We start from the raw sequence: 16130 nt of genomic DNA on the forward strand, positions 1-16130 counted from the left end.
ACACTTCAAGAAACATCTTCAGTCATAAGCAACCAAGTTATTCTGTCCTTCATTTTGCTTCTTTCTCAAAGATTAAGATTTCATTTTAATTTATTCACTAAAGAGAAATGTTTAAATCTTAAATCTCTAGTACACGTTTGTATTATAAAAACTTGACCTAACCTTTATGTTAACCTTGGGGATGATCGTCTGTTGGGGTCAAAGGTCATTCAGCAGTGTGGTGAAGGCGCAGATATTTTGATCCAGAGTAGGTAGGCCTACTGTATTTTCAACGCCAGTACACACCTCTCACCACATGGTGGCAGTAAGGATACATTGTTGGTTGTCAAACCGTAGAGAATTTTAAGAAGAAGAAGAAATGGATCGTGGTCCCGCTTTGTGATTGGTCAAATCGCACATGTTTGTCGTTGTCATACCCGGAAGAATGACATGTTTATTTTTGTTGCTAACGTTTCAGGTAAGTGGATTTTTTTCTCTGTCAGTTATTAGTTTGTAAATTATTCTCCTCATAGGCCTATCAAAGGTCTAGAGACTTCCGTCACGTCTCTGTAATGTTAATAATCACTTATTTGTCCTTGTGTGTCAGATTTACAACATGTCAGGTTTTCTCCACTTTACCAACAAATAGTTTAATGTTTAATTCTGACTGGTTGTTTCTTACTGGTCCAAATGTTTTAGTTAGAAATGAACCCAAACTCTCCTTTGTTTTATTAGTGTTATATACATTATGGAGAGGCTTTAGGAAGTAATATTAAATGTAATATAAACAGTGTTGTATAAATAAAACAATGTTTATTGAAAGTCACATCTGTACACTGTTTGATTTGTTGATTGTTTGATTAGTTGATGGATTGATTAGTTGATTTGTTGGTTGATTAGTTGATTGATTGATTGGATGGTTGATTGGCTGATTGGTTTATTCTTAAGTTGGCTGATTGGTTGATGGATTGACACAGTTTAATGCTGTGTCCTTTTGTGACATTAAATCGATGTTCTCTTATCAGTAATAATAAAGTTGTTGTAAAAAAAACTTGTTATTGAAAACTAAGAGTTGGAGAACTGCACAATTCTCAGCTATATTTTCTGACTAAATACACTAAGTTTATTCAAATTTAAAAAATGTGTCCCTGAACACTGTTTGGAGCTGAAAAGCTACCAGGAGAGTTACAGTTTCACTTCTCATAGAGCATTTTATCTTCAAACAGTGTTACAGGGACCAGATTCACCTCTTAGACAGTTTGTGTTTGAAGTTGTAAACAACCACAATCTGTACACTTCTCTAACTTTCACATTTGTCTACCAAAACCCCATTCTGCACCTTAAAATCAAATATGAGCTGTGTTTGTAAATTTCTTTTTGATAAGTGAAAATTGCTTATCTGTGTGTCTTTGGCCGGCTGTTTTAATGCAAAGAAGACTTGAACGCTCCCCACATAAAACATGGCCTCCTACTTTGATGAACACGACTGTGAGCCCACCAACCCTGAGGAGCAGTACCGTCAGAATGCACTCCTCGAGCTGGCCAGGTGAGGCCGAGCACATGCACGTTATCATGCTTCACATAAATAAACCATGTTGAGTGCTCTGACTGACTGCTGTTCTTCCTAAAGGTCCTTGATGCAGGGCTTGGACCTGATTGACTCTGGGGCGTTTGACTTGTCTGACTGGGACCAGCGGCTTCCTCCTCCAGCTGCCAAAACAGCTGTTCAGACCCTCACAGTGGTCGTCATTTCTCCAGAACAAGCAGGTGACAGACTTCACCTTCATTAAACATGTTAGACATTCAGCTGTGTGGTCAGCTGCACTATCACAAATAAGGAGAAAGAAACTGAGAGCCAGAGAGGGAGGGATCAGCTGTCACCACACTGCTTGACCAACCTTTAGTTAGGCAGGAGGGTCGTTCCCTTTGGTTAAACCTGTGCTTGGACTTGAATATGAGACATACTGATGCAGGAAAAGAAAAGAATAGAATGAATTACCAGTATCTGAAGGATGTTTGTTGTTCCCACAGACAAAGGTCTGAAGTGTCCTGTGTGTCTACTGGAGTTTGAGGAACAAGAAACGGTTCGAGAAATGCCCTGCAAACACCTTTTCCACTCGGGATGTATACTGCCCTGGTTGGGCAAGGTAAAGCTTAAATACACATTGATCAGACCTTCAGTTTGTAATCGGCAAATAAGGAGAATGTTTGCGTAGCTCCTGAGAATTCTCTTTGAATGTTTTGCCATCACAGACCAACTCGTGTCCTCTCTGCCGACTTGAACTACCGACTGACAATCCAGAGTACGAGGAGTTTAAAAAAGACAAGGTGAGTGTGTGAAAACACTTTGAACGCTTCAAATGATCGTCATATTCTTTCATGCTTATGATAGATTTATGTTTCTGTCCTGCAGGAGAGAAGGAAGCAGGCAGAGCACCGGCTAGAAGACCTACATGGAGCCATGTACACATGACGGCACAGAGCTGTGATAGAAGTTGGTAGTTAGGTACAATTTTAATAAAGAACACTTCTATATATAACTATATATATATAACTATATAACTATATATATATATATATAAATATATAAAATGCTGCGATTTTGCTATTTTCTACACAATGTCATTTCAAGAATGGGGGAAAAACATCCCATATCAGCTTCACATTTGTAGTTTTGATACTAGAATTTAAACAAGTGACTTCCAATAAATTTATGAAAACTATAAAGAGATTAGTGTACAAAAAAAAAGAGTATTACACAATCCTAATGCAGTATGTGTATGTGATGATTTGCAGCAGATCTCTGCATGATAAGCATTTGATCCTGTTCAGCTTGTTTCTTCTTTCCATTCATTGAGGCAGTGTGAAAGCAGCTCTGCTCATTGAATGTTTTAAATTGTTTTCCATTTTTTTTCTTTTTTTTTTCCATTAGTAAGATAACATAATGTGCTCCGTCTGTGTATTTCTTCTTTTACATGTATCTGCTTTGCACTCAGGAAATGTTGAGTTGTTCTTGTCTTAAGAGAAAAGAAATCCTTTTGGTTGTTTTTTCCAGAAATAGAACTTTAAACTTTGACATCATTTTAAACTGTCCTCATTACGATTGTTCAGGTCCTTGTCAGACACACTGACAACATTTTTTTTTCTCCAAATCAACCGCAGACAACGAGATATCCTTCTTACCACACAGCATGGCTTAAACTCCGAACACGCTGACTTGTATGCTGTTTATCGTGCAGTTTAGAGGTTAAGTTAGGCATGATATCTCTTTGATTGGGACCCAGCTTGAAGGATTCTCTTGTAGAAAAACACAACTTCTCTAGAGGCCTGGAAAACATTGAACAACGATTACTCCTCGTGCTGATTAAATCATAAACTCATCCCGTGATGTTTTGGTGCTTCAGGACATCGTTTGATCAGATACACAGGAAGAACACACCAGTCTGAACTCAAGTGGTTTGGATTCTTCTGGGTGACATTAGAGCTCCTCATGTTTGCTTCTGGTGCACGTTATCACACACATTGGACCTGCAGCTCATCTCGGACTGATGTGGATTTTTAACCAGCAGTTTTCTTAGTCTTCACGTCGAGCCATGATTTGAACGTTGTTTCTGTTTCTGCTTGCTGATAAATGTTTTTTGTTTTTATATGAACCACTTTAAGACCGTTAGCCAAAGACTCAGGCTGCTGGTACTCGTATTATTCCCGTCTCTGGAACAATCTCTGTATACGATGTCATCTGTTTAATGCAGCAGTGTCTGGATTAATATGCTTTACGAATCAGATGTAATTTCTGAGCTTAAATGAAAAACCATGCAATACTTCTGCTAATAATTTCTTTTTTTATTTCATATTTGAATATAAATCTCTGTCAAATTAAAATACCTAAATGATAGACAAATCATACATATTTACAGACTTTATAAAAGGAAACAAAATCATCTGTGTGGACTTGTTTTTGGGGGACTTCTCCGACTCTTCTGTAACCATTCTCTTGCACATGTTTTCAAACCAGGAGATGACACTAATACAAGTTTGTTTCTGTGTTGTAGCTGGAGGTCAAGAGGTCGAGCCTTGTACATGTCAGGCAGCCTTTCTCCCACTAACAGACATACCATAATATGACAGCTTACTGACAAAACATAAAGAAAACACCTTGAATGTTTGGCCTGTGAGCGTGGTGTTGTGAAGTAGATGCCGTTACAGAATAAATCCAAACCCTTGATGTGAGGGTCCAACAAGCTGCCGGTTGTAGTCACTTCTCGTGACATAATTACAGTTTGGTGAAATAGGCTACAGCTGAACACAAACATACTAGAAAACAAAAAAAGGAAGTGTTTCCCTGTCACAGTAGCAGGGATAAGGCTAAAACAGTGAACTCACACAGATTCATACATACACCTCCTGACAGACAGAAAACCAACTAAACTCCACTCTTTGTTTTTGGCAGGATCAGAATTGCTGCAGTCCCAGAAAGAAAGGACGATAAAACATTTGCACAAAATTAAATAACATTGACACATGATTACACATCTTTTATAACGGCAGTCGTGACTGACAGATCTTTGTAAGACTGCTGAAACACTCTTCTCTAAAACCATTCAAAGATGGAACTCAAACTTCCGCCTCGAAAACATCCGACCCACAAAAGATAAAGAGGTAGGTGATATGACCTTTTTCAAAACATGTATTGCTGGCATCCAGTGGTGACACTGTTCAAAAAACACAGGATGACAGAGCACTGAGGAGTGTACTGGTGGGTAACAAAACAAACTTCTCAAAGCTGAACAGAAACGTGAACATGTTGGCGTTTGTCAGTTTTACTTTGTGGCAGTCTGCATCTGAAGTTCTCACTTCTGGAGAAAATGGCAACATGAAATAAAACCATTATCAAATAAACGTTCAGCAGTAGATCTGTTTGGAACACTTCAGACACCATGAGGTTAATGGCACGAGTTCAACAGGCACCATATTCACCTCTCAGGTATCTGCTGCAGACACATCAACCTACTAAAAAGGCTTCATGTAACATTATATTTAACAAAGACTCTTCAAACTCAAATAAGGCTTCCAGCGGTCCAGCCTGGAATCAGTGTGTAGACAACGTCTGTAATATTGTCAGATTTGACTTTTACTATAAGTTATAGAACACTTCTAATATCTCTGTCACTTCTTAAAAAACAAAATCCTGTGTTCAACTCACTGAAAAAAGGCGTATTTCCTCCCAGGGAGCTCGAATCATCAGGTGATTGATGTTAATTATTGCAGCGGACATGAGTGAAGGTACGGTTGCATGAAACGATGAAAAGACAGTAATGAAATGGAGCAGAGACTCTCAGTTCAAAGTGATTGTGATGCTCTTGATGAGGTTTGGTTTTTGAACAGCAGGAGCTCGTTTCAGAAAGCAGCTCCTGCGTGAACACTGAGTCACTGAACCCTGAAGTGAGGGAAACTCGGGGGTTCCTGTTTCAGCAGGGGGAGGTCACTCAAACCTGAGAAAGAGGGGAAACTCAGGCCTGTTCCAGGAAGGGAGGTGACTTTAGCTCGGAGTCGGTTGCTATGGTAACTGAGGGAGCAGGTTTTCTTCAATGAACCCTTAAGTCTCCTCTTTCAGAGGCAGAAAGGCCGTTTCATTTCCACATTCTTTCATTCAGTGTGCATCACGCCAGGTTAGTAAAGATTGAACATGTCCGAATACAAATCCAGCTTGTTTGAATACGGCGTGTTAGGTGGGCTGACCCAGCGTATAAACAAAGTATTTTGTTGAACGTGGAATGCATTTTGGTGGAGCAGCCTCGAGATGACGGGGCGGCAGGGAGATGTTCATTAATAAGGACTAATTAATAAACTAAACAGGAGGTCGGTCGGTCTGTCTGTCTGTCTGTCTGTCTGGCTGTGTGTCTGTGTGTGTGTGTGTGTGTGTGTAGCTTCATGTTGGGGATGAGAGGCCTGATAAACACTGAATGAAGTTCAAATATGTCAAATGTGATTAAAATAGCACCATGAGCCCAGTTTGTTCTTCATCTACATTTTGAGATGGTTGAAGTAGGAGGATCTTATTATCAGGGCTCCATTAATGTTGGCTTTTTGTCATCCTGGTGCACACGCTGAACACGGAGTGAACTCAGCCGAATGATTTAACAAACTCAAATCAGCTGATCTGGAACCAAGAACTCCGTTTCCATCGTGAGGGTAAGAGCTCAGAGTTGGTCTGAGAGTTTCTTCAAGCTTCTTTCTGAAACGGCCCTCTGGACAGATGGATAAGGTTTGGAGCAGCCTTTCTGCTCTCACATGTCAGTAAAATGGATTGTGACCTCCAGAATGAAAACAGCTTATGAAACACGTATTTGTGTTAAATACCATCATCATTTGTCTGCGCAGCCAAATTAAACAGCTGAAGTGATTTGTTTCTGGATCATTTGGGCTCGATTGAATAAAAAGGCCATGTGCTTAAAGCCTGGAAAATATACACAACTGTTGACTAGTCACTTCCCAAACATTCAATATTTCTACTCACTACGCAAACTGAAACATTAATTATTTTTCTCTCATTCAAAAAGTGTGCCGTGCAGAGATATGAAAAAGGCCAGAACAGGTGGGCCACAAAGCATCGGGTGGATCATGAGAGTGTCGGAGGAGGAGGAGGGGGAAAACTCTGTGGGCATACTGGTGATGCACGTTTAGAAAAGAACTACTCTAGTGAAGAACTGCCCAATAAACAGCCATCTTGGAAAACATTCATGGCTCCAGTCCTCGGACTGGCTCCACACATTCAGCCCTCCGGTTGACCTCGCTGCAGAGAAGCTGACTTTGACGGTCGGGGCTTTCACCAATGTTTGGAATAAAAATAGAAGATAAAGTGTTATAGGTTGGTGACGGTTCGATGGATAAAGATATAGGAACTTCTTTCTCTCTCCACATGCTGCCTCTGCCGTCTTCCCGTCCTCGAGAAGAAGCCCCTCTGCAGAGCTACAACATGGCTATGCTCTCGGGGGTACAGTTGAGATGTGTGGATGTGCTGCTCCCTCCGGGGGATTTGAGGCCCTTGGTCGCGCTGCCCATCGCCGAGCCCCGCGCCCTGGGCCCGATGATGACCCCCGAGCTGAGGTGGTGGCTCTGCTGCAGGCAGGTCATCATGGTCTCACTGGTGACGGTGCCAAACTCGTAGGTGAAGGTGCCGTAGAAGACCAGGATGTCCACGGTGAAGACCCACTCACAGATGGCGGCCACGTGCTGCAGCACGAAGCTCTCGTGGATGAAGAAGATGCCACCTGAGGGGAGGAGACGTTAAGGAGGACAAACGTCTCCACAAACTCACGCTCGCTTCATTTGAAATAGAGAATAAAACAGGGTGACAGCCTGAAGCTAATCCCTGACATAATGACAAGCAGCTCAACCTCCAGGGCCCAGGTGACAATTCACAACATGATCAGGGATACACATGAACGGCTTTAAAGCTCCACTAAATGGAGTGTAGTCAATGAATGTGTATCGTGTTATTCAGAGGCTTCATCAGATCCTTCAAATGGAAAGAATGGTTTTAATCTCCGTCTCCACACATGAAAAAAAAAGGACTAAATTAATGAGTGTTGGAGGAAAAACAAGAAGCCCGTAAGTGCCTCCTGAGAGGGGAACACGATGGTAGTGAACAGTGAAGAGTCCTCTGCTGGTTGGAAATCAGACACTTTGATGCATCTGAGAAAAAAAAAAACAGTGTGACAGTTTTCAAACTCCGTCTGATGTTCGTGTTTCTCACCGGTCGTTATGAAGAGGCAGACGAGGGAGAGGAAGTGAGCACATGTTATATGTTATTATGGACAGGCTGTTCTGACTCAAGTGTGTCAGGGCCAGCAGAGGGCCGAGGAGAGGAAATCCAGCCGTCTCACCAGTGTTTTATCGACATGCAATGATAAACCTTTTCATTTGATTGGAGTTGTATCAAGCTTTTTTTTTTTTAAAGAAGACATTTTAGACCTGTGTTTTCTACAATATCAAATAAAAACATCAACATGTAAAAAAGATAATGTATTCAAATCAAAACAAACATTTCGCAGCTAGAAGAAAGAAGAACTAAAGCACAAAGCTACTGTCTCTGCACAAACAACAAAGGGGGTTTGTCCATTCGTAAGTAAAGGATACTGAGGACAAGCGAGATCATGGCACCCAGTGCCAGAGCAACTCGGAAATGAGCCATCCAGTAGTCGAGAGCGGTCACGGCCACCCGGTAGGTGAGCACACACTGCAGGCACACAAACAGCAGCCCTGCTGGGAATGCCACCCCAGCACCAACGTAATGGAGCGATTTGGCGTGATCAACCTGCAGAGCAGAAGTTTGTTTTGAAGTCCAAAAAGAGAGACGAGAGTAGCCCGGGTCATAATCGAGGGCGCTTGTGTTCGCGCATGTTACCTGGAAGTTTCCAACCATGACCAAACCCACGGCGTTGGTGCAGCCGGACACTAGAGCGCTGGTGTTCACCCAACATCGATGGCTGTGTTCGATGACCTGGGCGTAGCGCAGAAGGCACACCATCACCACTGCAGGAGGAGAAACACACATTTACCATCATAAACAGCTGTGATCCATCTTTGAGTGAATACAGAGGTCGCAGAGATCAATAAAGAAATCAGAGACGTAAAAGTTCTAAAGACACGTTTCTTATTCTTTTGTTTGGTCCAGAATACTTGTTTCAGCCTGATATTCCTTCTGGTTTTTGTAGTTTTATTTATAGCTGAATGTGTGTCATGTGACTGCAGCCGTCCTGCTGATGTCGCACTCTGAACCTTTTCCTTTTTCTTCCTGCCGTCAAACTGTCAACGCTTCTGCTTTCATAAGAGGCTGCTTCTCTTAGCAGACAGCATTTCTGTTCATAAATTATAACCAAGGCAATAAAACAGTAAAAACGGTGGTTACCATTACTAAGCACCAGTTAAAGCGTCCTGACAGCTTCTACACAGGTTGGGGACAAACGGAAAGAAAGAAGCTGGGAAAACAAAGACTTCAGGATTTTAAGTTTAGACAATAGACGAGAGAAAGCATGAGGACTAGAAATAAAGGTCGATGCATACAAGAAGATAAAAATGGATTGATTGTGAACACAGCAGGAGGGATACAATGAAGGACACGTGGGTAAGATAGGGGCACAGCTGAGTGGAAACAAAGGCGGGGGGGGGGGGGGGGGGGTGAAGGAGGAGGGTCATTGGAGGGTGCATACAGGAGGAGAGGACAGAGGGGGGGGAAGTGGAAGGAAAGCTGCATTCATTATTGATCAGAGAGCACGGGCTATTTCCAGCCGCTCGGTGTCTCTTCGAGGCTCGCGGCTGGCGTCTGAAGGGCAGACAGACACCTCACGCACAACAACGCCTTTTCTCTTAAAGAGCAAAATGCTGCACTCGTTAGCTAACGTTAGCTCATCAAACCAAGACGCGTGGAAGGTAGAGTTCCTTCACTGGGATATGAACCTTTCTTACTGAGAGTTAGAGAACAAGTTCTCCACCCCTCTCACGTCTGCGAGCTTCGTTTGGAGCTCCAGACGGGAGACGGTTTGTGAAGCTTTGCTCAGAAGACTCAAAAAGAAGCCTCGAGCTTCCGTAACAATCAACACAATGATCACGATATTTGATGGTTTTTACATTTGTGTGTAGTTAAACTTCTATGGCATATACAGAAATCTGTTACTGGACATACCAGACAACACTTTTCATATCAAAAATAAATGGGAGCTGGAGTTAAATATTATAATCGAAGATGGAGAATGGGAAACAATATGCATTGGATGTCATAAGGGTATTAATAGTAACACATGGAAGGAGTTTGACTGGAAGATGAAGATAAGGTTCTTTAAGACGCCTTCGGTGGTTGCCAAATTTATAGACAACCCAGCTGTGATATACTGTTGGAGAAAATGTGGAATGGTCGGCGATCACTCACACATATTTTGGGATTGCCCAATGATGCTTCCTTTTTGGAAGGGGATAAAGAGAGAGATCGATACAATTATGGGAATTGATTTACCATTCACCCCAATTCAGTTTCTCTTAGATGTAACTCCTGAAGACATGTACACCAGAGACCAAAAGCACCTGTTGCATGTACTCCTGATGACTGCTAGGAAAATGGTGACAGTAAAATGGATGAATCCACAGCCACCTACAGTGGCACAGTGGAAACAGAAGTTGAGGGAGGTGTATGGAATGGAGGCTTTAACTGCTCAATTACAACTGAGGGCTGATGTATTTGTGAGGAGGTGGCTACCTATAACAAGATACCTCTCTAACTGAGGGGAACCCCACACTATCTTGTAATGTCTTAACTGTCCGTTTATTTTTCATACATTGACATTATTAAGCTCCATGGGACCCAACAGGGTTTTATTTTTCTTATTTATTAATTTATTTGCTTTTTGGACTTTTGTTTTTTGCACTGTCATATATTCTATGATGTTGTCAAGGATTGTTCTGTTTTGTATTGTGTTTAATAAAAATACAGTTCCAAAAAAAAAAAAAAAAACTTCTATGGCACCTACGACCTGTCATGAGTCTTCCCTGGTTGCCGGGCAACCTCGCGGACAAGTCAAGAGTGAAGACTCTATAAGTCACTGGTCCAGTGTGTCGCGTGTTAACGTCTTTTTATCAATGAAGAAAACCAGGAGGAAACCCGTTACAATTTGATACAGCCAGGCTGGATGGAGCTCGCTCTAATGCTAAGCTACGCTAGGTAAAGCCTTCCATCACTTTCATACAATATCTGGTTGTGGGTTGTCAATGGTTTACAAGGGGGAGAGATAAAAAAAATACTTGATCATTTAACTATAAGAGAAAAAACTTTGAATGGATATTAAGAGCAACTGGTTTCATACCAGTATGCTCGTACCTCTAACATCAGACCTTATGATATTCACAATAAAACAAGGATTTGAACATCTTGTCTAATATCATAATGACATCACCTGTTCTTGATGACATTATGTTAAAGTTAATGGTGAAGTCTAACAACAGGACCAGTCCTCTTAACAGAAGGGAGAGCAGCCAGAGCAGAGGCATCGACCGGCTCGCTTCAGAGCGGGAGAGCTTCCGACAGGCGGTGGAAAAGGTTCCATTTAGATGGAGTGGGAGGGCCAAACGCCGACTCCAGATAATGGTCTCCAAACTAAACGATGCGGAGCAGCATCACAGCAGCTCCTCTCCTAAACACACGGCTTGGTGACGAGCAGTGATCGAGGTTTCGTCGTGCCGCTCTCTGAGTTGTGGAGCCTGTTTTAAGGTAGCTGGCTGTCTTAAAGTGAGACCTTACCCATGAAGGCGCCAACGTTGCCGATGAGGCTGAACAGGCAACTTTCAGGAGGGAAGGAGCCACATTTACTGAAAAACAAGGAGACAAAACAGCGTCAGGATACTTCGATACATCTGTTACTGTGTGCACTTTTGAGACACGAGCGACGACCTTTACTGATTAAAGAATGTAAAGGAAACTTTGTGCTAACACTATATCCACTCAACCACCTTCAGAGCAGAACAGCCTTCAAGTCTCATGATGCCTTTTTACAACAGGGCTTTTGTACTTGCCCATGGTTAGAGGCTTATTAGCAGATTAAACAAATGCAATTTATGCAACGCGTGGGTTAATGACTGTCACCGAGCCACAACATAACAAGGTGCTAATTCATGCCTCGGGGCCGATGCTGACACCAAATTGCTTTTGTGTTTTTTGCAGAAGCAAAAGCCTCGGCGTGCAGGGAGGAGGGGAAGTAGAACAGACAGACCTGATGAGGGGGATGTCCTGGATGGTGCAGCATGTCTTTGGGAAGCCTGGTCGGGGCAGCTCCTCTGTGCACGTCACATTGTAAGACCTGAGGCAGTGACACAAGGAGGTCACTTCAGTGCCTTTTAAAGGGAACTTTGAAAGTGCTCAGATGTCAAATCATTAAATGAGGGATGTTAAAAGAGTGTTAAGACCATTTCATCTGATAAAAAAAAGAAAAGGAGGGAAATAACTCACCAGTTCTCCACAGGACAAACATGGTGATTCATCACAGCCATGGCATACCTGTGAGGTGGAGAACACACCATGATGAAAGTGAGACATGGTTAAACAGAATCCTCTGAATACTGATGTTAACACAGGAGAAGATTGCACTGGATGCTAGGAATGATATTCACTGCAGAAGAAAAAAAGCTGTTTCTGTTTTATTTTATGATGACAGTTAAGGCTAAAAGATATTCAAATACTGACTGTCATAGTCGACATCTCTTGTTGTATTTTTGCACATGAACACTATCCTGTTTGCAAAAGTCATCATGCGACAAAGTCTGTGATGCCCGTCCCATTATGTCTACGTGTGACTCACACGATCCATATTCCTGTGATGGAGAAGGCAGACAGGCTGACAGGCAGGACGATCCAGGCAGTCATTGGGCTGGCAGTGAGCTGGCTTTGTCCCAAGCATGGGGTGAGAGGGGCGCTTCGGGCAGGAGAGGCAACACGACAGGAGGGATCAGGTGGAGGGTGGGTGGGGGTGCGGGGTCACTAACACACAGGGAAACACACAGGGGGGAAAAATAGGGGGAATGGCACAGCTCTTCTGCTCCACAGGGCCCTGCAACCAGCAGCAACCTGGGAAACAAAGAAAACAAGAATTAACCAATTATTTGATTTGATGGCACTTACAATGTAAGCAGTACGGCATCCAGCTGACATGCACATCCATACAATCACTCGTAGACCGGGTGGACAGATGACCCACAGGCCGTCTACACATCGACGCTTTCAGCTGCTTTTTGAAAGACTCAAACGAGTCAGAACAACATGACAAGATAGGAAACACTACAGCCTCGAACACGCCAGTCTTAAGATGCGTCTGTGGGACAGACAGCAGGTGTAGGGCGTTGGACCTTAGCGAACAGTTCGGTGAACACGGGTGAATGAGTTCTGTGAAGAGCTCGAACAGTGAGGGTGAGAATTTCAAACTTGATCCTTTAAGCCAGTGCAGAGAGTGAGGTGAGAGCGTTTGTTTGACCTGGCGAGTATTCGAGCAGCAGCTCTCGGGGCTGACTGGAGACGATGTAGGGCGGACATGCTGAGTGAAGTGGAAAGAGCATTAGCATAGTCAATACAGGATCATCTCAAGTTCTGTGGAAGACACTAATGTGCTCAGCCTACTGATGTTTCTTCAGTGATAAAAGCATCACTGAGGAAGAGGAAAAGGTATTTTGTCATCGACCATCACAAAAGAGTTCCCTGGCTGCCAAGCAGGAAAAATGACAGCCTGAATTGGAAACACATTTTCTCTTTAAAATGAAGACTTTTATATTTCTTATTTGTTTGTATTTAAATGATCAGTGACATGATAACAAATGTGATTGGAAAGGCTGAGGGGAAATTTTTATAGTTAGACCCTCGCGCATAAACAGGAAGGGTCGCAACTTTTTTTAGGGTATTGTGAAGGTTTTGGGGCAAACATCAAAGACTTAAAAAAAATAATAATGCGTCACAGAAAAAGATGGTGATGAAAACTTGCAGGAAACTGTGTAAACAATATATTAAAAAAAAGTTTGCTTTCTGACTGCATGATTGAATGATGAGGCAGCCTGTCTGCTATTTGACCCTGTCCATTTTTTGATTGCGGCTTTTGTTTAAAAACGGGCCGAGACCGTTCACACAGGTCCTGGAACACATCCTGAAGATGATTTACCTGCGAGATAAATGGGATTAAGAATAGTCAGGACAGAGCGTACTCTTGTGAAAGAGCCAGGCTTTGGTGAGCGCCGTGTTGGAGGGCAGTGTGTGGCAACAACAGGCTGTATCACTTTACACAGTGTACAGTTACAAGTATGTCCTCTGCACAGAGGGAATATACAGTGGACTAAGGTGAACGTGTCTTGAACTAATCCAAATTAAAAGGACCTCTTGTTTCCGAAAACAGGCCAAACTAACCATTAAGGCAGCGTTTTAAACAATTACACTTATATGCTATAAACTTTGACTTCTGCCCATCCTTGTTCGTCTCCTTGTCGAGTTCATTCATTATTAGATCACTTGGTAGTAACATATAATATGGAGTATTTGGTAGTGTTGCTATTAGAAGTGCATGTTATGTGAAGTCAGCAGGTGTACATGTGGCTTTAAAGGAGGAGGCTCTTGTTTGGTGAAAGGTTATCCACACTTTGGAATAAAATCACTCTCCCCTTCTGCCACACCAGCTCCTCCATCTGTGTGGACATCAATGGAAAAAACAAACATCTACTAATATTTACACTTCACCAGCTTTGTTGATCAGTTTCTGTTTGGTCAATGCTGCTGGCCAAACACTTGGTCCATTATTCTTCAGTGTATTATTAATCCTCTTTTCTCTGAGATCTATAGTTAATATATGTTGAACCTGGACTTTACAGGTTGCCCTGATAACTGCGGCTCTCTCCATCATAAGCAAATATTAGGGATACAAAAGGGTACATTCACACGCAGCTCTCATTTTTCCTCACAGGGTTTGCTGTAGTTGTACCCTCTTTAAAACGTATACCGTCAGCAGAGGAGTGTTTGCAGAGGCTTTTGAAGCACTTTCAACACTGAGCAAAGGCCAAAATACTCACTGTAAATTTAGATTAGTTTACGATGTTGAAAGCAGATGGTAAAGTTTGCAAATCAAAACAAGAAGGAGACATAAAAGAAAACTATGAAAACATGAAGACAGTCAACCATGTAACGCTGCAGACAAATAACCATCTGGAGCCAAAGAGGAAGGTGGGAAAAGGTCACGTAAGTCAACTTTTCTCACCCAACATAGTCCCTTTGGGATTTTATTAAAACAATGAGCGTTGTTCAATATGCATTCACGTTTACAAAAACCACTGACAATAAAAAGTTACAATTATGACTGGACCTTGTTTTCATCAGTCTGGATTGAAGAGATTACTGTCTGTGCATTAGAGAGCATTTTAACAGAACAGTGTAGATCTTCAGCAACCTCCCATGAAGAAACTTCACAGGAAATTAAAAAAGAATAAACCACTTTTATAAGACTACAACATTTATAGTTTCCATATTGTGTGTTTTGAAGTCAGTGATCAAAAGGTTAATTTTTCCACCTATAAAAAATCTTGTTTTATTTCTCTTTTTTTCTCAAACTGCTGCAGGCATGAAAAGGCAAACTATTTCTATATTTATGTCTATAATACATATATTTAATGCATTATGTTTAACAACTGTATAAGTATATGAATCCTGTCTGTGTGTGTCTTCATGTACAGGGGGCCATAACACCACCACCCCCCGCTGACATGCACAGCACACTCTATATTATACCTGCAACACTAGCTACAGCTGTGACAGTGTATTTTAATGTAAACGCCGAACTGTATTTATAATATAATCCACGCTAAAGCAGCCACACACACGGGGAAACATTACCGGGAAACATCCCCGTTAGCTGCGTTAGCTTTAGTGCAGCTAGCTGGTTAGCTTCCACTTTACCCGCGGTCTGGACACTTACACACGTCTTGATTTCCGCTAACATAAATGATACGCTGTTAAACAAAAAAGACCGGTAGAGATGAAGACACGCCATAATACTTAAGACAGTAAGTGCACAACAATGAGACTTCGCCTACCTTCGACCCGCTATGCCACCTCAGACCTCAACAACCTTGATTTCCCTTTAAAAACACCGTTTTCTCAGCAGATGATGCTAGCCGCCGAAATGACTTCCGGTTGTGCTTTTCAAAATAACATACACGGATCGTTTTGCTTTACCGTCATTATAAAACATTAAACGGTGTTTTCCCCCTCAACCCGATTGTTTTCCCAATAAAACATATTAAACAGTTTTAATACGCATAAGCTGCTTTAAATTACTGCTATATACCAATACTATTGGTATATTACCAATACAAAACCTTAACCTTACAAACCTGCACACATGAAAAGTGCAGCTCAGTTAAAGGATATCACCCGAATTCATCTTTAGACAAGAAGAGATAAACCCTCCGTGCCAACAGGAATCAATTCGTTTAGATGCTAATTAACATAAACTACAGGTTCAAAGTTAAACACAGTTTATTAAATACATTATGGTGCTCAATATAAAGCTCTAATTTCCGGTTAATCGCTCGATCTTTGGTTTTCTTGCGGTGCTCTTGATTAAGCTCAGCCTGCTCTG

The 16130-nt window shown here is 42.0% G+C and overlaps 2 protein-coding genes across 3 annotated transcripts; one reads left to right on the forward strand and one right to left on the reverse strand.

The window, feature by feature from the left end:
• The first annotated feature begins 330 nt into the window (after positions 1–330).
• On the forward strand, positions 331–3920 carry rnf181 (ring finger protein 181). Of its 2 annotated transcripts, none has more exons than XM_079351714.1 (6): positions 331–457; positions 1416–1525; positions 1610–1746; positions 2011–2126; positions 2233–2307; positions 2393–3920. In XM_079351714.1, the coding sequence occupies exons 2-6, from the start codon at positions 1440–1442 to the stop codon at positions 2450–2452; spliced, it is 474 nt and encodes a 157-aa protein (XP_079207840.1). In that variant the 5' UTR covers positions 331–457; positions 1416–1439; the 3' UTR covers positions 2453–3920. The 2 variants fall into 2 exon arrangements, with proteins under 2 accessions (XP_079207840.1, XP_079207839.1); XM_079351713.1 differs by having other exon boundaries at positions 334–457; positions 1413–1525.
• Positions 3802–15694, reverse strand: LOC306828946 (transmembrane protein 150A-like). The gene is made up of 8 exons (XM_079351703.1): positions 15583–15694; positions 12324–12589; positions 11975–12022; positions 11739–11825; positions 11270–11337; positions 8387–8514; positions 8119–8296; positions 3802–7250 (listed from the first exon to the last, which is right to left on the reverse strand). Exons 2-8 carry the CDS (start codon positions 12386–12388, stop codon positions 6949–6951), a joined length of 876 nt encoding a protein of 291 aa, XP_079207829.1. The 5' UTR covers positions 12389–12589; positions 15583–15694; the 3' UTR covers positions 3802–6948.
• Between the last annotated feature and the right edge of the window lie 436 nt (positions 15695–16130).

This window comes from Symphodus melops (assembly GCF_947650265.1).
Source record: "Symphodus melops genome assembly, chromosome: 1".
In the NCBI taxonomy this organism is placed as follows: Eukaryota; Metazoa; Chordata; class Actinopteri; order Labriformes; family Labridae; genus Symphodus; species Symphodus melops.